General features: G+C 41.1%; 1 protein-coding gene across 1 annotated transcript; it reads right to left on the reverse strand.

Annotated features, from left to right (window-relative positions):
- Nucleotides 1-2,374: 2,374 nt before the first annotated feature.
- Nucleotides 2,375-14,418, reverse strand: LOC142218222 (IgGFc-binding protein-like). The gene is made up of 7 exons (XM_075286778.1): nucleotides 14,338-14,418; nucleotides 11,435-11,488; nucleotides 7,929-9,137; nucleotides 7,550-7,734; nucleotides 6,863-7,230; nucleotides 3,536-3,798; nucleotides 2,375-2,666 (listed from the first exon to the last, which is right to left on the reverse strand). Exons 1-7 carry the CDS (start codon nucleotides 14,411-14,413, stop codon nucleotides 2,515-2,517), a joined length of 2,307 nt encoding a protein of 768 aa, XP_075142879.1. The 5' UTR covers nucleotides 14,414-14,418; the 3' UTR covers nucleotides 2,375-2,514.
- Nucleotides 14,419-22,183: the final 7,765 nt, after the last annotated feature.

Here is a 22,183-nt window from a genome sequence, read left to right on the forward strand (position 1 = left end):
CTTCACGTGACCACTGTTCCCAACACCTAATAAGCCAGAATGGTCTGGATGGTGGACAATGGCCAGGAAAGATTTTTTTTTTTCACTTTTCCCGAATATCAGATTGGTGAAATATATATATCTAACATGTTTAATTAGCAAATCTTTCAAATTTTTTTAATATTACCGTATATACTCGAGTATAAGCCAACCCGAATATAAGCCGAGAGCTCTAATTTTACCACAAAAAACTGGGAAAAACTTATTGACTCGAGTATAAGCCGAGGGGTAGGGGAAATGCAGCAGCTCCTGGAAAATTTCAAAAATTAAAATGGCCAGAATTTTTGGGTGCAGTAGTTGCTGGGGAAGGGGAGGGGGTGTTTTGGTTGTCTGTCTGCCCCTTCCCTGAGCTTGAGGACTGGGGTTTTTTCCCCCTACTTGGAACTCAGTCTGGCTGACTATAGGGGATCTGCAGTGCTCCTATTAGCCCCTTCCCGACGGAACAAGAGCACTGCAGATCCCCTATATTCAGTAGACTGGGACTTTCAGATACAGGGATACCTAATGTGTATGTTTCACAGTAATTTTCTACTTTGAGGGCAGGTTCACACCAGCGCCCGATCTCCGTTATACAGGCTTCCATTTCCTGGGTTTGAAAAGTGTCCGCCTGTTAGCATCTTCTGCTCTCCGCGGCGAAACGTTTTTTGTTTTTTTTAACTGGACACAAAGTCGGACAAGCAGGACTTTGTGTCTGGTAAAAGAAAAAATGGTTTTGCCACGGAGAGCAGAAGACGCTAACTGGCGGACAATGAATGTCGGTTTCCATCTTCTGCCAACAGAAAACGGAAACCTGCATAACGGAGATCGGGTGCTGGTGTGAACCCGCCCTTATATGTATTCTAGGGAAAGGAGGGATTTAGTCAAGTGCGCAGGAGGTGAGGTGGGATTTGGAGATTAGGGAGGAGAGTTTTTCATCAGTGATGGAGGAGAAACAGGTCAGGGATGATGAGCAACCAGTAGTTGGGTAGAGGGGTTGTCGGAGGTTTAGGGCGAGACTGTCTCTGATGGTGTCAATTTTAGTTTTGAAGTAAGAGGCGAAGTCGTCAGCTGAGATAAGTGATGTCGGTGGAGGGGCAGGAGGACAGAGGAGGGAGTTGAAGGTGGAGAATAGCTGTTTGGGGTTGCGGGATAAGGCAGATATGAGTGTGGTGAAGTAGACCTGCTTTGCAGAGGTGAGTGCGTTCTTAAATGCGAGAACTGCATCTTTGTAGCTGAGGAAGTCTTCCTGGGAGTGGCTTTTCTTCCAGAGGCGTTCTGCAACCCGTGAGGCACGTCTCAATTTTTTTTGTCAGGTCGGTGTGCCAGGGTTGTCTATTGATCGGTCGGGCTCTGGTGTATGTGTAGGGGGCCACAGAATCAAGGGGTGAGGTAATGGTGGTATTATAGAAGGCAGCAGCGGCATCTGTGGGGGGTCTATTGGAGAGGAAATATAAACTCTTCTAATATATTGTCATTAAAAAGATTGAAAGATTTATCTTTTTTGCCCGGACACCGGAGGAAACAGTCCCTTGCCCTTCTGCTTCAAGAGAGTTCACCGACCAGGACTCTGTAAAAGGTTCAGGAGATGTCTCTGAATAGTTCCGACTATTTACCTGTATATAACACGTCTCTGGCCTGTGAGATGAGACACAACCTCAGCTCTTCCTAGTGGGAGGATTTTCTCAGCCTAAAGGCCTCAGTAGTAATGTTCTTCTTTACAGACACAAAGTACTGGTATATATAGATACATCTAATTCATATACTCTGCTGCTGTTGTCGCTAGATCTGGTACCTGGACCAATGCCTTTTGTTATTTGCCTGGTCCTGCAGACCAGCGATTCTACAAAAATTTACTCTGGTCATTTTATTTTAGGTGGGTGATTGGCGATGGCCATCTACTTGGTTCCTACCCAAGACAAGTTAAGACGTGATAGGATATTATATAGATTGAAAAATATTGTGCACACTCAACAGAACCTCTAAGCACACATATTACACCGCCTGTCATCACAGCTGACATGCCACTTGGTCAATGCATATGTACACACTGCTCTCAGGCATAAACATGGGTAACTGCTAGAACACCAGCACTTAATAGGTTAATACAGCTAAGCCATACTTTTTCCCATAGAGGTTATGGCTAACTTAGGGGAGCAAGGACAAACTTATTAATTTTAAGATTTAATATACAAAGTACAAAGCTTACAGAAAAAGTTACATATGAGGAAAAAAGAGATACAAAAATAAAATATAATGTATAAAATATGTAAAATATGAAAAAATATTTAGATTTTTTTTTACTGAAATTGAAATATTGATAATTTGAAAGTTATTTTTAAATATTAAAGTACAGTGCTTCGCAAAAAGTTACATGAAATGATGATAATAAAGCAAAAACATTACACAGCTATCAGTTCCCCTGGAGAGATCCATAAATCACCCTGTTATTATTACAACAGTCTTTGAGTATAAGCTTAGACTTATGGACTGGTTTAGTTAATTGCTTGTGTTTCGCATATGGAGGTTTTGCCTTCTGTTGTAGTAATATCTTTGAGCTACAAGACCCGTGGCCAAGATGCCGATAACACAAATCGTTGTGCTGAAAATTGATAGAGGAACGTTGAAGCCGTCGGCCTCGCTCTTCTCTCCTGTAAGAAAAAAAAAGAAAAGAAGTTGACACAATGTGACCCTATAAATGACAGAACTTTTCATGAGATTGTCAGAGGTGTACATATAAGTTATTATGTAAAGGCCCGGGCTCTAAGTGGTATACAGCACTGTGCAAATGTTTTAGGTAGATGTGAAATAAAATCTGCACAGTAAGAAATAGAAGGGTTAATAGTGTATTTTTGTCAATAAACAAAATTAAGTGAACGATAAAAAGAGAAATGTAAGTCCCATCAATATTTGGCGTGACCTTTGCCCTTTGCCTTCCATCAATCCTTCTCGGTACTTGCAGAAAGTCTTTGGCAGCATTTGGCAGGGAGGTTGTTCCCACCATCTTGAATCTTCTGTGCATGTAGTCTTGCTCCAATCCTTCTGTCTCTTCATGTCATCCCAGACTGACTGGATGATGTTGAGATCAGGGCTATATACATGGGGGGCCATATCATCGCATCCAGGACTCCTCCTCCAAAGGGCAAAGGTCACACCAAATATTCATGGAATTTACATTTATTTTCTTCATTCACTTAATTTTTTTAATTGACAAAAATAGACTATTAACCCTTCAATTTCTGAAACCTTTCTTCGTTTGCAGTATTTTTTCCACTCATGCCTAAAACCTTTGCACCCTACTGTACATGTGAGTCATTATTATGCCAGGGCCGTTGTCTGGTTCCCTGTTGCACATTTTGCATTGAGTTCTTTGAGTTTCAAGCTACAGCAATGGCCAAGGTTGGTTTTAATACCATCTAAGATATCTGCTCTTCTGAACCTCTGCACGTATACAACATGGACGCTACACACCATGGGTGGCGGTTGTATCATTATTGCTGGGGACATGTGAAGTACTTACCGGATTGTAACACGATTGGACCCAGAGACAATATATCAGAGCCTACTACTTCTTCATCCTTCAAGCTTCGGACATCACGTCTCTGTCTGGTGGTGATACAGCCTTTCGTGCAGCGATTCGGGGAGGTCCCGTTGTGACAGATGATAACATTACCGGTCAGGTAGACTTCATGGAAATGATCAAACTTAAATGCATGGAAACTTAAGAGTTGTCGCCTCTGGTCCAGTGTGGGCAGAACTTGTAATGTTGAATCCTTTCTGCAACTGAAAACAAGTGTTTAATTTAAATATAGCGCCTCCGCAGGGGAAATGAAGTATTACAGAGACTTTAAAAAATTATCTGCCTGTTTGATACACTGATGTCCCTGGTCCTCCAGTCTTAAAGGTGCTTTGTCTCCCATTCTTCTTCAACTAACCAAGTGAACAAACCCCACACAGATGAAAATTGGTTTTCCAAACCTGGCCACCCTTTTAAGGACCCTGACAGGGTGCTTCACGTATATGATTGTGACTCCTTGACTGTGGGACTATATCAATTAGAAATGGAACGTCACACTTGTAGATGTGCCAAAACAATTTATTGGAGTAGAGTAAAACGTTTTTCGATATTTCTTATATCTTCTTCAGACTCTACATACAAAAAAATAATAAAAAAAACAAACAAATGCGTTCGCATTATTGTATGCACACAAACATAAAAAACATAAATTTCCAGAGCCAGTCAAAACAGTGTAGGTATCAGCGTGATCTCCAAAGTCAGGTGAGTATAATAATGTCCATGTGAAAGCGGGGTAAATCAGGTTGGAGACCTTAAGTTATAGAATGAAAGGTTAAGAATAAATAGTAACAATAATATAGTATATATATTAATGCACCATATACAATATATACAATGTAAAGAAGAGGATAGGAAAAGGACTAACTGGACACAGAGTCCTAATGAACTACCAAATAAATGTGATGAGACAAAGAGGCAAAGCAATGTAACAATAAAGATAGGAATACCTTCAGATAAAGTAATCACTTCCTAGTTTAGGATTCCTTGATATGAATGACAGGTTCTGTAAATCATGTCAAATGGGAGAAACTGAATATCATGTAGGACAATATTAGTCAAGTCCTTATAATGCAAAATTAAGTATCCAATGTACAGATCATGGATGGTATATATCTGTATCACAATATGTAGACATTGTTGTTACATCCCGGCGGGATTGTACCTCCAGGGTCCGCAATTTTCATCTATAGTATCCTTTAATTCACCCATTATTTTGTATTTTATATTTTGTATTTTATATTTCATATATTATAATTTTATTTTTATTTTTATTTTCCTTTTTTATTTTTATTTTTATCTTTATCTATTTTTCATTTTTCATTTTTTCCATTTTTTCAATTTTTATTTTTATATTCTTTGCAATTTTTGATTTTAATTTTAACTTTTATTTTATTTCTTCATTTCTTCATTTTTTTCTTTCTTCTCAGCTCTTTTTCCTTTATGTGTCTTTTGTCACTTGTATTGGTGTTCTCTTGCTCCTGATAGATTTATTTATTCATATATGGTTTTTTATTTGGTTTTCTCCATAATCATTCTTTACCACCGTTTGTATTCTATTGTTCAGTAGGCTGGGTATTGGGTCCCACTAACAGTTCTTTACAGACTATCAGTCTCCCTGGATTAGTTCATCTATAGTTCTATACACACATACGCTCTTCAGAGATTCACCCATTCACTTCTATATACCTGTGTTTCATTATTCCTGTGTATCGCGGCTTCGCGATAGTTTTACTACAACCCGACTTGCAGCGCATGCGCGCTCGTCAGATAGCCGCTTAACACGGCTTTATCCTTTTCAGTCATGCGCACTGGCGCTTCTTCTTGAGCGCATGCGCTCATGTATTGCGGTCATTTTGACCGCTTGTTGCGGCCCCTCCCATTGGAGCATGCGCAGTTGTTGCGCTCTTACGTGACGGCTCCCGGCTTCATTTATAAGCCGGCACTCGGGATGAGGCCGCACGCCAGCATTGCTCAGCCGGACGGAATATTCATATTTGGCGACTATACCCTAACCACCACTGCTTCTTTATTTTTGCTTGTTTAACGGACCCTGCAGGCTCCACCGTGCGGAGGTAAGATTGTATAACCTATACAACGAGCTTTTTCACCTATTGTGCACTATCCTAGTAATACTGCACCTAGTATCACTGTACTCAGAATAGCATTTGACCTGAATAACTCCATGTATATATGTAACAACAATGTCTACATATTGTGATGCAGATATATACCATCCATGATCTGTACATTGGATACTTAATTTTGCATTATAAGGACTTGACTAATATTGTCCTACATGATATTCAGTTTCTCCCATTTGACATGATTTACAGAACCTGTCATTCATATCAAGGAATCCTAAACTAGGAAGTGATTACTTTATCTGAAGGTATTCCTATCTTTATTGTTACATTGCTTTGCCTCTTTGTCTCATCACATTTATTTGGTAGTTCATTAGGACTCTGTGTCCAGTTAGTCCTTTTCCTATCCTCTTCTTTACATTGTATATATTGTATATGGTGCATTAATATATATACTATATTATTGTTACTATTTATTCTTAACCTTTCATTCTATAACTTAAGGTCTCCAACCTGATTTACCCCGCTTTCACATGGACATTATTATACTCACCTGACTTTGGAGATCACGCTGATACCTACACTGTTTTGACTGGCTCTGGAAATTTATGTTTTTTATGTTTGTGTGCATACAATAATGCGAACGCATTTGTTTGTTTTTTTTATTATTTTTTTGTATGTAGAGTCTGAAGAAGATATAAGAAATATCGAAAAACGTTTTACTCTACTCCAATAAATTGTTTTGGCACATCTACAAGTGTGACGTTCCATTTCTAATTGATATATTCGGGAACGGGACCCTACGTCTACACCTACCCACTGTGGGCCTTGCATCCCTTGATCACATGACTGTGGGACTAGATACAACCACATATTATGATTTTCTGAGCTTGCCCTCGAGATAACATTTTATTTTTGAGACACCAGTCTAAGAATGTCATCTTCATGTGGAGCAACTTTTTTACTACTAAAAGGTGTCTTCTTTCGACAATCCTTTTTCTTAGAAGAATCTCTTAGAATAAGCTATCTACAAGGACCAGTGATCAGATGTAATCTGCATGGAAAGTTGGCAGCAAGTGTTTAATTTTTCGTACAGCACCTCCGCAGGAGAAATTAATCATTGCATTGGAACTTAAGTATTATATTAGTCTGTCTCTATGTGAGATCGAGAGACTTATTAGCTTCTTACCCATGTTCGATGACTTTATATTTCTTCTTTGTATCTTGTAGAGAAGGAGAAGCCATGAGAGTCTCTATGAATATTTGCAGCTCCTCATCTTCTGACTCCACCTTGAGCTCCACATGTAGATTGCTGTGTAGATCCGCCTCATATGGATACAGTGTGACCGGTTCAGTGAAGCTCTCGCTCTGGTAGAGTCTCATGGAGACGTTGTAAGATCCTTTACAGATCACATCAGTCACTTTAGGGTTAAAGATCAATCCCAGGGTCTTATTCCCCTCCATGTCACATCTCACTGGGATCTCAATGCGATGAACATCAGTGTCGGGGATAGTGCCGTAGATGGTGTTAGCGTAGAAGGTTCTCTCGTCCTCATACTGCGGGAAAAAAACTTACAGTCAAGAGAATGATGAATGTAGATATTTTGTGTAGCATTTTTCAGAATATTGGAATGGTGACATGCCAAAGCAAATAATGCTGCGTATTACAGTAACTGCAAAGTGGATGAGACTCCGGCTAATCCCATCCACAGATTGCAGAAAAAATCCACTGCAGAAATTCTGTGATTTCAAAGACAAAGAATGTCAGCATGTCAATTATAGCTGCGGAAATGCAGAAGACATTTACACTGACCTACCAAGAGGAGCAACATGACGTCTTCTCAGCCCCCTGAAATAATAACATGATAGACCTTACCAGGACACTGGATCCACATCTGTTGTAGGGGATTTTGATGAGATAATGATCCTTCTCCTTTTCTGCTCGGCACAGAGGATCCTCAAGATGAATATCAAGAATGTCTAAGTGAGCCTCAGATAGCAAACTGTATGGTAGGATATACTCAGCAGAATCCGGGAGGCAACGGATCGAACATTCAGGTGCTGGTGGGTGCAAGCAAAAATATAGCAAGATTAGTTTGATGTTGTGTCACCATAGCGGGCACTATACATACCATAGGGGCAGACAAAACAGCTACCAAGGGACCCTTAGACAGAGGGAGCCAATACCTGGTTGGTTGTACCCCCCCTTACTGCTGTTCAGGGAAACCTAGGTGAGATTGAACCACTGCTCTTACCTGCAGGTGGTAACTCCTGCCTTGCTGAATAACCATAAGAAGCAAATTCTTCTGTTCCAAAAACATAGAATGTGAATGTGGACGTCTCGTGGTAGATCTCATGCTGCCCCTCAGTTTTACCCAGTGTGACTTGCCATCCTCTAAACCCATTAAATTCTTTCATGGTTGTTGAGTAAGAACTTAGTGGTTTTCCATCCAGATAGAACCCAACATCTGAAGACGCCTGAGAAACAATGAAGATGAAGTTGTCGTACAAAGACTGTGTTACAAACTTGTAATGTCGTCTTCCCAATAAAGATGGTGGAACCGACAGAAGAAAAGGATCATAGTTATATTTTATACCACTTGACTTAGATTCTAGGGATAGATAGGAAACCATGATGGGTTTGGAGGAATTAATGAGCATGATATTTTCTACTGTGAGCTCAACATGGGCACCTGCTGTAAGATTGTGGTGAGAAGTTCCTTTAGGACTATCAATGCTCACGATGGTGTCTGGACTGGCGGCCATTATATTGATGACATCTTTGGTATGAGTGAAGAATGGGAACACGGCAAAGAATGTTCCCCAATTCTGTATGGGATGGAGCTGTTCTACGAGCTGGTCACATCCAGCTCCTGAATAACAGAGATGACCCGTGAACACGGCCACAGGGGCTGAGGATGAGATTTTGGTTCCTGTGAGGTCAACACTGCCTACAAACTGAATGACTTCTTGTTGCTTTAGAGACAATGATAAGACACTTCCAGTGTTGTAGGTTATTCCTTTATATGTGATGGTTCCTGAGACTGTGACATTCACATGGGCAATGGTCTCAAAGCCATTGGCAACTGCAAATACTTGGCCTGCCAATAACTTTGGAGTGAAAATATAATACTCCTGACCCAGATCTTCTTCTGGTAAACAGGCGGTTGCATCAGCGCTCTGACTATCTGTATAGAACACAAAGGCAGAAATGGCCACATCGGATGTAATAAGTATAACTTTGGACGTGATGTCCTCTTCATTGATCATATATTTATATTCCAGGGTCATCAGGCTACTACTGTCCTTGTCAACATGAAATGTTTGGTTAAAGAATGGCTGAGACACTGTCACCGTTACTGTAGCTGCTTTATCACAGGTGACAATGTAGAGCTGAAACAATGTTTTTGAGGATCCCCGGGAATTCTTCAAGAAAACCATTGCAAATCTTCTCTGTACCTGTCCTGTGAAATAGAATTATGTAATTTAGAATGAACATGAAAGACACAAATTAACTATCTCATGTCTATCTAAAGATCTTGCAAATTCAATGCCTCTTTCATCTTATGAGCTCCAGACCTACACCAACTAGGGGAAGACCTCCAGCCAAATTTTAGAGAGGCTCTAAAATTTCCTTTGGGTGGAGGTTTTTAGTGGTTTTGCTATGGCCACCGATCAGTGACTGTTATAAGGAGTGAGGTGGAATCTTTGATCCACAGTTGAGATGTTGAATCTGTTCAGCCTAGTAATGGGTGACACTCATGAGAACCTGAAGAGGCAAGGTCCAGCTTCTGGCCAGTGTACGCTCATGGACAGGAATTGCGTGTGAAGGTTGATATCCCGGTCTCATTATACACTGTGTTGATTATGGCAGTTCTTCAGCGAAGACCTATTCACTGTGGAGCTAAAAAGTATCGTACTGGCCTGATTGGTGCAGGGAGGGAGAGATGTATGAAGAGACTACATAATCCCTTCACAAATAAGTGTGCCAGACTGGCACAGATTTGCATTATAACTAATGCCAGAATATTGGCATAAGTTATAATAACTCTATAAGGCTGAGGTGGCCCAATTCCCACCCCACTCAGCCCATGAACATTTTACACAAGAAAGAGCCTTGCTCCATATGTGCGCCTCAGTATCATCCGTCTTTACCAGAAAACTTGAGTAAAGCGAATGTTGAATCTTTTCCATAATTTCTCTTGACTCACGTCAATGATGTCTCATCTATACTCACCTACAGTATCTCTTGTGACACCTCATCCATGGCCTCTCTTCTATGCTCACCTACAGAACCGTTCCTGACTTCCATCAGTGACCTCTAAACTACAGTACCCCTTCCTGACTCCATCAATGGCCCCTCACTTAGAATCACCAGTAGTACCCCTCCTGATCTCCACCAATGGTGTCTCACCTAGAATCACATATAGTACCCCTCCTGATCCTTATAAATGGTGTCTCACCTAGAATCACTTGTAGTACCCCTCCTGATCTCCTTCAATGTCCCCTCACCAAAAATCACCTATAGTGCCCTTCTCATCTCTGTCATGTCCTCTCACCCAAAATCATCTGTATTAGGCCGGGTTCACACGGAGTTACGTGCCGCGAGATTTGGCACGTAGACGCCGCGTGACCCTTTGCGTGCCGTACACGCTCCCATTGAGTTCAATGGGAGCGGGGATCGTATGCGCCGCGCTAATTTGCGGCCGTGCATTTATCCACGGCCGCAAACTAGCGCGGCGCATACACTCCCCGCTGCCATTGAACTCAATAGGAGCGTGTACGGCACGCAAAGGGTCACGCGGCGTCTACGTGCCAAATCTCGCGGCACGTAACTCCGTGTGAACCCGGCCTTACCCTCCTAATCTCCATCAGTGGCCTCCCACCAAGAATCACCTGTAGTATCCATCCTGATATTCATCATCTCACCCACAGTATCCCTCTAGACCCCATCAATGGCCTCTCACCTATCTTTCCTTAAAGTACCCCTTCTGATCCCCATCATTGGCCCTCACCTAGACTCAACTACAGTACTCCGCCAGGTCCCATCAATGGCCTCTCACCAAAACCAGAACCCTGGTCTGCACTGAAACAGGTCAAGAACCCCAAAACAGCCATATGCAGATGTGTTTCTTATATTTTTGAAAGAGATTTACTGACTTATAAGCAGCTACCGGTCACTACCAGGTGCCAGAAGAAGTTTTTTTTTCCTTCTTGTGAAGTTTATTTGCATATCTTTTCCCAACGTCTTTATAACAAACAGGAGGTAGTGATATACGGCATGGGATGGCGATGAAGTAATGTCCCAGGTAAGAAACATTACGGCATATCCCTGTCTGTTGTGTATAACAGACATGTCAGGAGGGGGAAGATCTAGAAATACCAAGTTCAGTATTGACCTGTGAAATGTTATTTAGGCTAGCTTCTCACCAGTGCCCAGGGATTCGATTCCCCATTCCGCTTTAAAAATGGGGAGAGCAGAAACCCGAAAGACCCCATTATAGTCTATGGGGTCCGTGGATATCCAAGGGTAACTGTTATTTTTACACAGTTTAGGTTTCCGTTTGGGGGATCCCCAAGTGGATACCCCAAACAGAAACCCGAACACAGGTGTGAACCTAGCGTTAGTCACAGATATAATGAACCTGACTTTAAGTACAGTTTATAAGAAAATGAAGAAAAAGAAGAAAAAATGTGAAAAAAATTGTGAAGAATTTCATTTAACATTAGTTTTGAAAATAAATCCTTAATTCTACGTTACCTGGTTTTAGATCACATTTTTCAGTTGATTTAGATGATGAAGAAGAGAGATCGTCTGCAGAAATAATAAATAATTTTAAAAAATGTTAAAAACATACAGAGTCCCACCACAATACATAGATAGATAGATAGATAGATAGATAGATAGATAGATAGATAGAAGATAGATAGATAGATAGATAGATAGATAGATAGATAGATAGATAGGAGATGATAGATAGATAGATAGATAGATAGATAGATAGATAGATAGATAGATAGATAGATAGGAGATAGATAGATAGATAGATAGATAGATAGATAGATAGATAGATAGGAGATAGATAGATAAGAGATAGATATGAGAGAGAGAAATAGATAGATAGATAGATAGATAGATAGATAGGAGATAGATAGATAGATAGATAGATAGATAGATAGATAGATAGATAGATAGATAGATAGGAGATAGATACCTAACATGGCCACCTACCTGGAGAGAATACCTCACCCCAAACACAGACAGACTCTGAGCCAGTACAGACTGAGCGCCCACAACCTAGAGATAGAGACGGGGCGACACAGGCAGATGTACAAGCCATGGGAGAACAGACTGTGCCAGCACTGTGACCAGGGGGCCCTAGAAGACCAGACCCACTTCCTGCTACACTGCACCAAATACTCAGCTGTGAGGGCCGTCTACTACCAAAGACTCTCTGCCCACATCCCAGACTTCATATCTGCAGACGAGAAGAGGAAACTCTACATCCTACTGGGAGAAGAAGAGGCCACTGTGGAGATCGCTGCCCAATACGTGTCCAGCTGTCACCAAACAAGAGGAAGATGAGACTCCACGGACCGTTATACCCCAAACCACCCACCACTCTCCCCCCCAACCCCAACCTTCTCCCTCCTCCCCCCACTTTACTAGCTTTGCCTGTGCCAAATATCTATTCAGACGTGCCAATAAAGCTTGTTTGATTCTAAATAGATAGATAGATAGATAGATAGATAGATAGATGATAGATAGATAGGAGATAGATAGATAGATAGATAGATAGATAGGAGATAGATATAGGAGATAGATAGATAGATAGATAGATAGATAGATAGATAGGAGATAGATAGATAGATAGATAGATAGATAGGAGATAGATAGATATAGGAGATAGATAGATAAATAGATAGAAGATAGATAGATATAGGAGATAGATAGATAGATAGATAGATAGATAGATAGATAGATAGATAGATAGATAGATAGATAGATAGATAGATAGATAGATAGATAGGAGATAGATAGATATAGGAGATAGATAGATAGATAGATAGATAGATAGATAGATAGATAGATAGATAGATAGATATAGGAGATAGATAGATAGATAAGAGATAGATACCTAGATAGATAGATAGATATAGATAGATAGATAGATAGATAGATAGATAGATAGATAGATAAATAGGAGATAGATGGATAGATAGATACAAAAAACTGCAGCCACACGCCGCACACAGCAGCAGGACATATGGTCATGGAAAGCCAATGGCACTACAAATATTGATAAAATCATCTAATATAATCTATAAATTAGAGGTTCTTTGTTATTCACATTTGATGAAACAGTAAGAAACTAGTACTTGCCCCGACAAAGCGACCTCATTCAGACGGGACCCTGCACTAAATAAACAGACATCTCTTGGACCTGAAATAGGTCTACAGTGTGAACACAGGGCGAGTAGGGTCCAGAGCACACTCTACTTTAAAATAATCTAATGCAGATGGGGAAGTGAAAAGTAGATACACAGTACTGCGTTCCAATTAGATAAACCCCTGCAATCAGGAGGGAGTAATATGTAAATTCAAAAAAAAATCAAACTGCAGCCACAGTTGTATTAGCATGTTACCCTTGTAGCAAGCACCTATTCACACTGCGATGTGTAGTCTATACCCCTTTTGTTTTTATGTGTACCATAGAAGTGAGGGGTGGCTTTCTCCATGGTTGGACTACTACTCCCATCTGAATGAGGTTGCCTTGTCGAGGCAGGTACAGGCTTCTTACTGTTTGGTCAAATGTGTATAAGGGAGCGTTCACACTACCGTCGGTGTCCGACATGTAGTGTCCGCTCCTAGTGTCCGCTCAAAATCTGTCACGGACACTAGGAACGGACACTAGATGTGTCCGTGACACCTGTCATTCACTTTAATGGGCATCGGGTGCGTTCTTTTGCACTCCGTGCCCGTCCTTCCCTGTCCGCAAGAGAAGATGTCCGACTTCTCAAGCGGACAGAGGAACCCTGCATGCAGGGTTTTTCTGTCCGCTTGAGAAGTCGGACATCTTCTCTTGCGGACAGGAAAGGACGGGCACGGAGTGCAAAAGAACGCACCCGATGCCCATTAAAGTGAATGACAGGTGTCACGGACACATCTAGTGTCCGCTCCTAGTGTCCGTGACAGATTTTGAGCGGACACTAGGAGCGGACACTACATGTCGGACACCGACGGTAGTGTGAACGCCCCCTAACAAAGAACTTCTAATTATTGATTATATTGGGTGATTTATCAATATTTTTAGTGCCTTTTGACTTCCCATTACCATATATCTTGCTGCTGTGTGCTGAGTGCAGCTGCAGTTTTTGTATTTGCATATTACCCATGTAGCAAGCACCTGTTCTCCCTTGGATGTGCAATATAAACCCCCTTTGTTTTGTTGTGTAGATGGATAGATAATGAGATAGATAGATAGATAGATAGATAGATAGATAGATAGATAGATAGATAGATAGGAGATAGATAGATAGATAGATAGATAGGAGATAGATAGATAGATAGATAGATAGATAGATAGATAGGAGATAGATAGATAGATAGATAGATAGATAGATAGATAGATGTCTTACTGAAGTCCCATGTAATATACTCACCAGCACTGGAAACCTCCTGGAACAGACTCCAAATGGCACAAAGGAGCAGAATCATCTCAGAGATGTGACGGAGCATCTTGTAGAAATGGATAGAATCATTATCAGATCTTGTCCAGGAGCTTATATACCCTCTTCAAATGTTCCCCGAAATTCTCCAGAATTCAGTATCTGGCAGGAAAGTTGACAACTCATTATGTCATATCTGGTATTAATTACAACCATGGTCTATGGCCAGAACAGGCGCTAGAGAGGCAGTAAAGCAGCTGTGTGTAACCACCGGGGTAATCTTTAGGGTGGATCCAGCACAAATTCTACTGCTAAAACACAAGACTGGTATTTATACAACCAGACCAAAACTAGCTGAGGACAAGTAAAGGGTTAAAATAAAAAAATTATACTCACTTGTCCTTCACCATGCGGCAGCAAATTGATCCTCTCTGCCGGTCTCTGACTCTAGCCATAATGTCATTTCTCTGAGCACCGGAAATGGAAGCCAGCAGAGAGGACTGAAGATCTGCAGCTGGTATGGCGGGAGATTGTCATAGTGGCTACAGGACTCAACCAAATGCTCTAGCTCTCCTCCAGGCAGAGCTGATGGTGGTGGCACTATGCCCTTGGGGTACGTCCTGATGATCCTTAGCCCTCCTGAGCCTGATGGAAGTTGGAGTGTCCATGATGGAAATTCAGGGAATGAGACTCAGGTCTCCCTCCACATTGCAGAACCCCCATAGAATGTTAATGTACAACAGACTGAGCAGCTCCAAACCAGACAAACAATGTAACAAAAAAATCAGCAAACACCGCAGGTCAGTGTCAAGGTATGCATTAGGCCATGGGTGCCCTTCCTGCAGCCTTGAGTGATGTAATGAACAAGGCTGAGATCACCATAAATGACAAATGGTAGTCAGTAGCAATAGTAAGTAAAAAGATATGTTCTGAGCTCACCCTTTTTCCAGTTTCTTTCGGTGGTAGTGGAAGCCTTTCTTCGGGGTGCACGGCACATCCAGGACTGGAGAATGTCGCCAATGAATCTTCTAGAAATTGAAAAAAAGCCGGCAACTCCTTCTGAAGGTGTGATAATAAAATATAACTTTTATTGTAAAATCATAAGAAAATAAACAAAAAAATCCCCCTAAAAAAACTCCAACACGTTTCAGAACATTCAGTTCCTTTCTCAAGGCAAAAGACAAAAGAGGAGACAGGAAAGATATGTATATTATATACACATGAAAAGCATTATTGTACCTGTGTAATAGTCTCTTTATGATCTCACAAAGTATAATGCCCCCTGAGCTATAAAACATAGTGTATAACTTTCAGGGATCCTAGGTACCTAGCTATATAACATAGTGCAGAACACTGTCAGGACTCCTAGGAACCTATCTATAACACATAGAGTATAACACTGTCAGAGCTCCTAGGAACCTATCTATAATACATAGTGTATGACACTGTCAGGGCTCCTAGGAACCTATCTATAATACATAGTGTATAACACTGTCAGGGCTCCTAGGAACCTATCTATAACACATAATGTATAACACTGTCAGGGCTCCTAGGAACCTATCTATAACACATAATGTATAACACTGTCAGGGCTCCTAGGAACCTATCTATAATACATAGTATATAACACTGTCAGGGCTCGTAGGAACCTATCTATAAAACATAGTGTATAACACTGTCAGGGCTCCTAGGGACCTATCTATAATACATAGTGTATAACACTGTCAGGACTCCTAGGAACCTATCTATAATACATAGTGTATAACAGTGTCAGGGCTCCTAAGAACCTATCTATAAAACATAGTGTATAACACTGTCAGGGCTCCTAGGAACTTATCTATAAAACATAGTGTATAACACTGTCAGGGCTCCTAGGAACCTATCTATAAAACATAGTGTAGAACACTGTCAGGGCTCCTAGGAACCTATCTATAAAACATAGTGTAGAACACTGTCAGGGCTCCTAGGAACCTATCTATAATACATAGTATATAACACTGTCAGGGCTCCTAGGAACCTATCTATAAAACATAGTGTATAACTTTCAGGGATCCTAGGTACCTAGCTATATAACATAGTGCAGAACACTGTCAGGGCTCCTAGGAACCTATCTATAATACATAGTGTATAACACTGTCAGGGCTCCTAGGAACCTATCTATAACACATAATGTATAACACTGTCAGGGCTCCTAGGAACCTATCTATAATACATAGTATATAACACTGTCAGGGCTCGTAGGAACCTATCTATAAAACATAGTGTATAACACTGTCAGGGCTCCTAGGGACCTATCTATAATACATAGTGTATAACACTGTCAGGACTCCTAGGAACCTATCTATAATACATAGTGTATAACACTGTCAGGGCTCCTAGGAACTTATCTATAAAACATAGTGTATAACACTGTCAGGGCTCCTAGGAACCTATCTATAAAACATAGTGTATAACACTGTCAGGGCTCCTAGGAACCTATCTATAAAACATAGTGTAGAACACTGTCAGGGCTCCTAGGAACCTATCTATAATACATAGTATATAACACTGTCAGGGCTCCTAGGAACCTATCTATAAAACATAGTGTATAACTTTCAGGGATCCTAGGTACCTAGCTATATAACATAGTGCAGAACACTGTCAGGACTCCTAGGAACCTATCTATAACACATAGAGTATAACACTGTCAGAGCTCCTAGGAACCTATCTATAATACATAGTGTATGACACTGTCAGGGCTCCTAGGAACCTATCTAAAATACATAGTATATAACACTGTCAGGGCTCCTAGGAACCTATCTATAAAACATAGTGTATAACACTGTCAGGGCTCCTAGGAACCTATCTATAACACATAATGTATAACACTGTCAGGGCTCCTAGGAACCTATCTATAATACATAGTGTATAACACTGTCAGGACTCCTAGGAACCTATCTATAATACATAGTGTATAACAGTGTCAGGGCTCCTAAGAACCTATCTATAAAACATAGTGTATAACACTGTCAGGGCTCCTAGGAACTTATCTATAAAACATAGTGTATAACACTGTCAGGGCTCCTAGGAACCTATCTATAAAACATAGTGTAGAACACTGTCAGGGCTCCTAAGAACCTATCTATAATACATAGTATATAACACTGTCAGGGCTCCTAGGAACCTATCTATAAAACATAGTGTATAACTTTCAGGGATCCTAGGTACCTAGCTATATAACATAGTGCAGAACACTGTCAGGGCTCCTAGGAACCTATCTATAATACATAGTATATAACACTGTCAGGGCTCCTAGGAACCTGTCTATAAAACATAGTGTATGACACTGTCAGGATTCCTAGGAACCTATCTATAATACATTGTGTATAACACTGTCAGGGCTCCTAGGAACCTATCTATAAAACATAGTGTATGACACTGTCAGGGCTCCTAGGAACCTATCTATAAAACATAATGTAGAACACTGTCAGGGCTCCTAGGAACCTATCTATAAACATAGTGTATAACAGTGTCAGGGCTCCTAGGAACCTATCTATAAACATAGTGTATAACACTGTCAGGGCTCCTAGGAATCTATCTATAAAACATAGTGTATGACACTGTCAGGGCTCCTAGGAACCTATCTATAAAACATAGTGTATGACACTGTCAGGGCTCCTAAGAACCTATCTATAATACATAGTATATAACACTGTCAGGACTCCTAGGAACCTATCTATAATACATAGAGTATGACACTGTCAGGGCTCCTATGACCTATCTATAATACATAGAGTATGACACTGTCAGGGCTCCTAGGAACCTATCTATAAAACATAGTGTATAACACTGTCAGGGCTCCTAGGAACCTATCTATAATACATAGTGTATGACACTGTCAGGGCTCCTAGGAACCTATCTATAATACATAGTGTATGACACTGTCAGGGCTCCTAGGAACCTATCTATAAACATAGTGTAGAACACTGTCAGGGCTCCTAGGAACCTATCTATAAACATAGTGTAGAACACTGTCAGGGCTCCTAGGAACCTATCTATAAACATAGTGTATAACAGTGTCAGGGCTCCTAGGAACCTATCTATAAACATAGTGTATGACACTGTCAGGGCTCCTAGGAACCTATATATAAAACATAGTGTATGACACTGTCAGGGCTCCTAGGAACCTATCTATAAAACATAGTGTATGACACTGTCAGGGCTCCTAGGAACCTATCTATAATACATAGTGTATGACACTGTCAGGGCTCCTAGGAACCTATCTATAATACATAGTGTATAGCACTGTGAGGGCTCCTAGGAACCTATCTATAAAACATAGTGTAGAACACTGTCAGGGTTCATAAAAAACTATCTATATAACATAGTATAGAACACTGTCATTACGTGCTGGGTATATTATATCTATATGAGGTATCTACCCAGAGTAATGCCATATTCCCAAAATGTGTCAAACCTATTTATCTTTTACACCAGCTATATTAGGAGCTCTGAGATTGGAGCTATCTCTATACACTATACTTCACTCCACTGTATCATTTATGAGGATGCGTGTACCTTGTCATGTTTCAGGTGCTCCCTCCACCAACAATGGGGTTATGAAGACTGCTGTTGATAAAGCAAGTCTTCATAAATTTTCCCAAATGTGTAGAGGTGGTGGCTGCTGGTGTTTAGGTAGAACGGCAGCTGCATTCTCTACTCATCAGAGTCCACTGTGCTGTACGTAGCCTCGAAATAGAGAAATTCCCTTAGTTCTGTTCCTGTATATATATTTCTAGTTTGGATCTTGGTTCTGTTATGAGTTTGGTTCTTGTGCTGTATCCATGGCATGATATTCATTCTGGTGCTGTTTTTCTGTTATGTGCTTGAGTCTGTTGCTTTGTGTATGAAGTGATTTTGGTTCTGGTGCTGTAATGTGTTATCATGTTGGTTCTGGTGCTGTAGTTCTGTCATCCAACACTTAAACAAATAAACGAAGATTGATCTCTCATACTCCTAGAAGACTGGCCAAGTCTCCCGTGCCCACCAGAATCCTTCCACATCTACAGAGCTTGCCGTCATTTATATATGTGTGTTGGTAACTTTATGCTGAAGTAGAGTGATGCAATGATCAAAGAGTAGTTCTTCAAAACTTGAAATCTCTGCGGGGTCTTGCTGTACTCTAGCAGAATAATCCTTCATAGATGATGTTATAAAACAGGCATCCAAACAGGCAGATTGGACATGAGCAAACTAGTTCTTAATGCACCAAGTTCAATGCAAATTTTCCCAACGTTTCAAGTTTGGCCAAAGCCCAAAAATTTTTCGTTCCCTGCCAGCAATTCACCACCCCAAGACCTCAGAGTATAATAAAGGGAGACCCAGGAGAGGTGCAGGAAACATCATAAGTACTGATATTCACAGATATTACTGTGCACTTCACTACAAGCTGAACTGAATGTGAAATTATCTGGTAAATACACAAGAGAAAACTTAGGAGGACTTTCACCAGAAATCTCAATGTAAACTGATAATGAACAACAGACTGAACGGTTCCGATCCAGAAAACAAAGAAATAACAGATGGCCAGTCTAAAATGGTACAGACTGTAAATCAGTGGTGGAGACAGACTCTGGTGTCACTTCAGTGTATTACACAGACCCTGCCCTAGACAGGGACTCATAAAATGGCCATGGAACCGTACACGAGTCACTGCAACCCACATACTAACCATAGGGGGCGCCAACTGCTTCCCAGTTCAAGATCATTCTTGGTCCGCAGCATGGCATGGTGCCATGGCATCTTGGTGCCAAGCATAGCTTTCCTCTTGTTCCTAGTCACCAGCATGGTATCCCCTAAAATCCTGGTCCTTAGCGTGGCTATCTCATTCTGAGTCCCCAGTAGGATTTCAAATATCACAATTAAAAAAAAAACAATAATCATAAAATTATATAATTTTTATTGTAAACAATCATAAAATATAATCAGCAAATCAGATGGTGTAAGCCAATGAAAGCACAGACACAACAAGAGTATCCATAGACAAAAATATTATAGGAGCGGATATATCAATCCTCAATTTAAATATATTGTGTAAAAACAAAAAGAGAGAGAGACACCGAGCGCTCTGAGTGTAGTATTGTATAGAGCTTAATACATGGCGTAATGATATAGAGGCAAAAAACCAGATGGCCTCTCACCTGGAATAGGTCACGTTTAGGTCCAGGAGAGAGTGGCAGCAGAACCAGCAAAACACCGGAAGTACCGGAGGAGTAGGCTATAGGAAGACACAGGTCCGCGCTCACTGGTAGACTTAGATAAATGACGGGTAGTCAGATATTAGAATAAACCATAGATTATTAATGTAGAACAAGCACGACGCGTTTCGGACCACGGGTCCTTTCTCAAGTGCAGAAACAACTTCTCCTTCGTTCCCTCGCAGCTCTCTCCTGGAGCTGCGAGGGAACGAAGGAGAAGTTGTTTCTGCACTTGAGAAAGGACCCGTGGTCCGAAACGCGTCGTGCTTGTTCTTGTTCTACATTAATAAATAATCTATGGTTTATTCTAATATCTGACTACCCGTCATTTATCTAAGTCTACCAGTGAGCGCGGACCTGTGTCTTCCTATAGCAATTTAAATATATATACAGTACAGACCAAACGTTTGGCCGCACCTTCTCATTTAAAGAGTTTTCTGTATTTCCATGACTATGAAAATTGTAGATTCACACTGAAGGCATCAACACTATGAAGTAACACATGTGGAATTACCGTATGTTGGTCCAGGTCTTGTATATATACCCTGTTTCCCCGAAAATAAGACAGTGTCTTATATTAAATTCTCTTCCAAAATATATGACCTGTCTTATTTTCGGGGGATGTCTTATGGAGCGGCTGGAGCGAGGGACAATCAGCAGTCATGTCGGCGCTTCCTTAACGGAGTGCCGGCATGACTGCCGGTTGTAGGTGGTGCAAGAGGTGGTGGTGGGGGAGGTATGCTAGTTACCTTCCCCATCTTCATAGCAGCGCTGGTGCTGCTGTTGGTCACAGTGGTGGAAGTGGTTGGCGGGGCTTAGCGGAGATTAGCGAGGCTTCCGGCGGTTGTGCCAGAGAGCCTCACTTAGTGGGCATTGCAGCCGGCTGAACGCTGTGCTCCGTGTGCACAGGAAAGCCGGCTTCCTCCTCTGCTGTGATACCACTGTTCCGGCTGCTGTGGGATGAGCTGGGAGAGTGGACTCCCCGCAGCATACGATGCTTTCACAGCTTATCTTACAGCAGCAGGAACAGTGGTATCACAGCAGAGGCAGCAGCCGGCATACCTGTGCACACGGAACATCATGCACAGTGTTCTACCGGCTGCAGTGTTTTTGGGGATGTCTCATTTTCGGGGGGTGCCTTATATTAGGCAATTTAACAAAACCTCCCCCATGCCTTACTTTTGGGGGATGTCTTATTTTCGGGGAAACAGGGTATGTACATACATATATAAACAATATAATATAAATGAGGTATCGCCGTAACCGTACCGACCCACAGAGTAAAGGCCACATGTTACTTATACTGTACGCTGCAGGGCGAAAAATGTAAAAGGTAAAATACAATACCAGAATTGTTTTTTTTTTTTTTTTAAATCCAGCAAAAAAGAGTTAATAAAATGTATTCAGTAAGTTGTAGGCACCCCAAGATGGTGTCATTACAAAATACATCTCATCCCGCAAACAACAATATGGCCACGTCACCAGAAAAATAAAGAAAATATAGCATCTAGTAATGTGAGGACAAAAAACCCCAAAATCGCCACATTATTAGAATCCAACTGGCTGCGGCAGGAAGGGAATATATAAGCTGTGCGAGCGAATAT

This window comes from Leptodactylus fuscus, chromosome 9 (genome assembly GCF_031893055.1).
Source record: "Leptodactylus fuscus isolate aLepFus1 chromosome 9, aLepFus1.hap2, whole genome shotgun sequence".
Lineage (NCBI taxonomy): Eukaryota > Metazoa > Chordata > Amphibia > Anura > Leptodactylidae > Leptodactylus > Leptodactylus fuscus.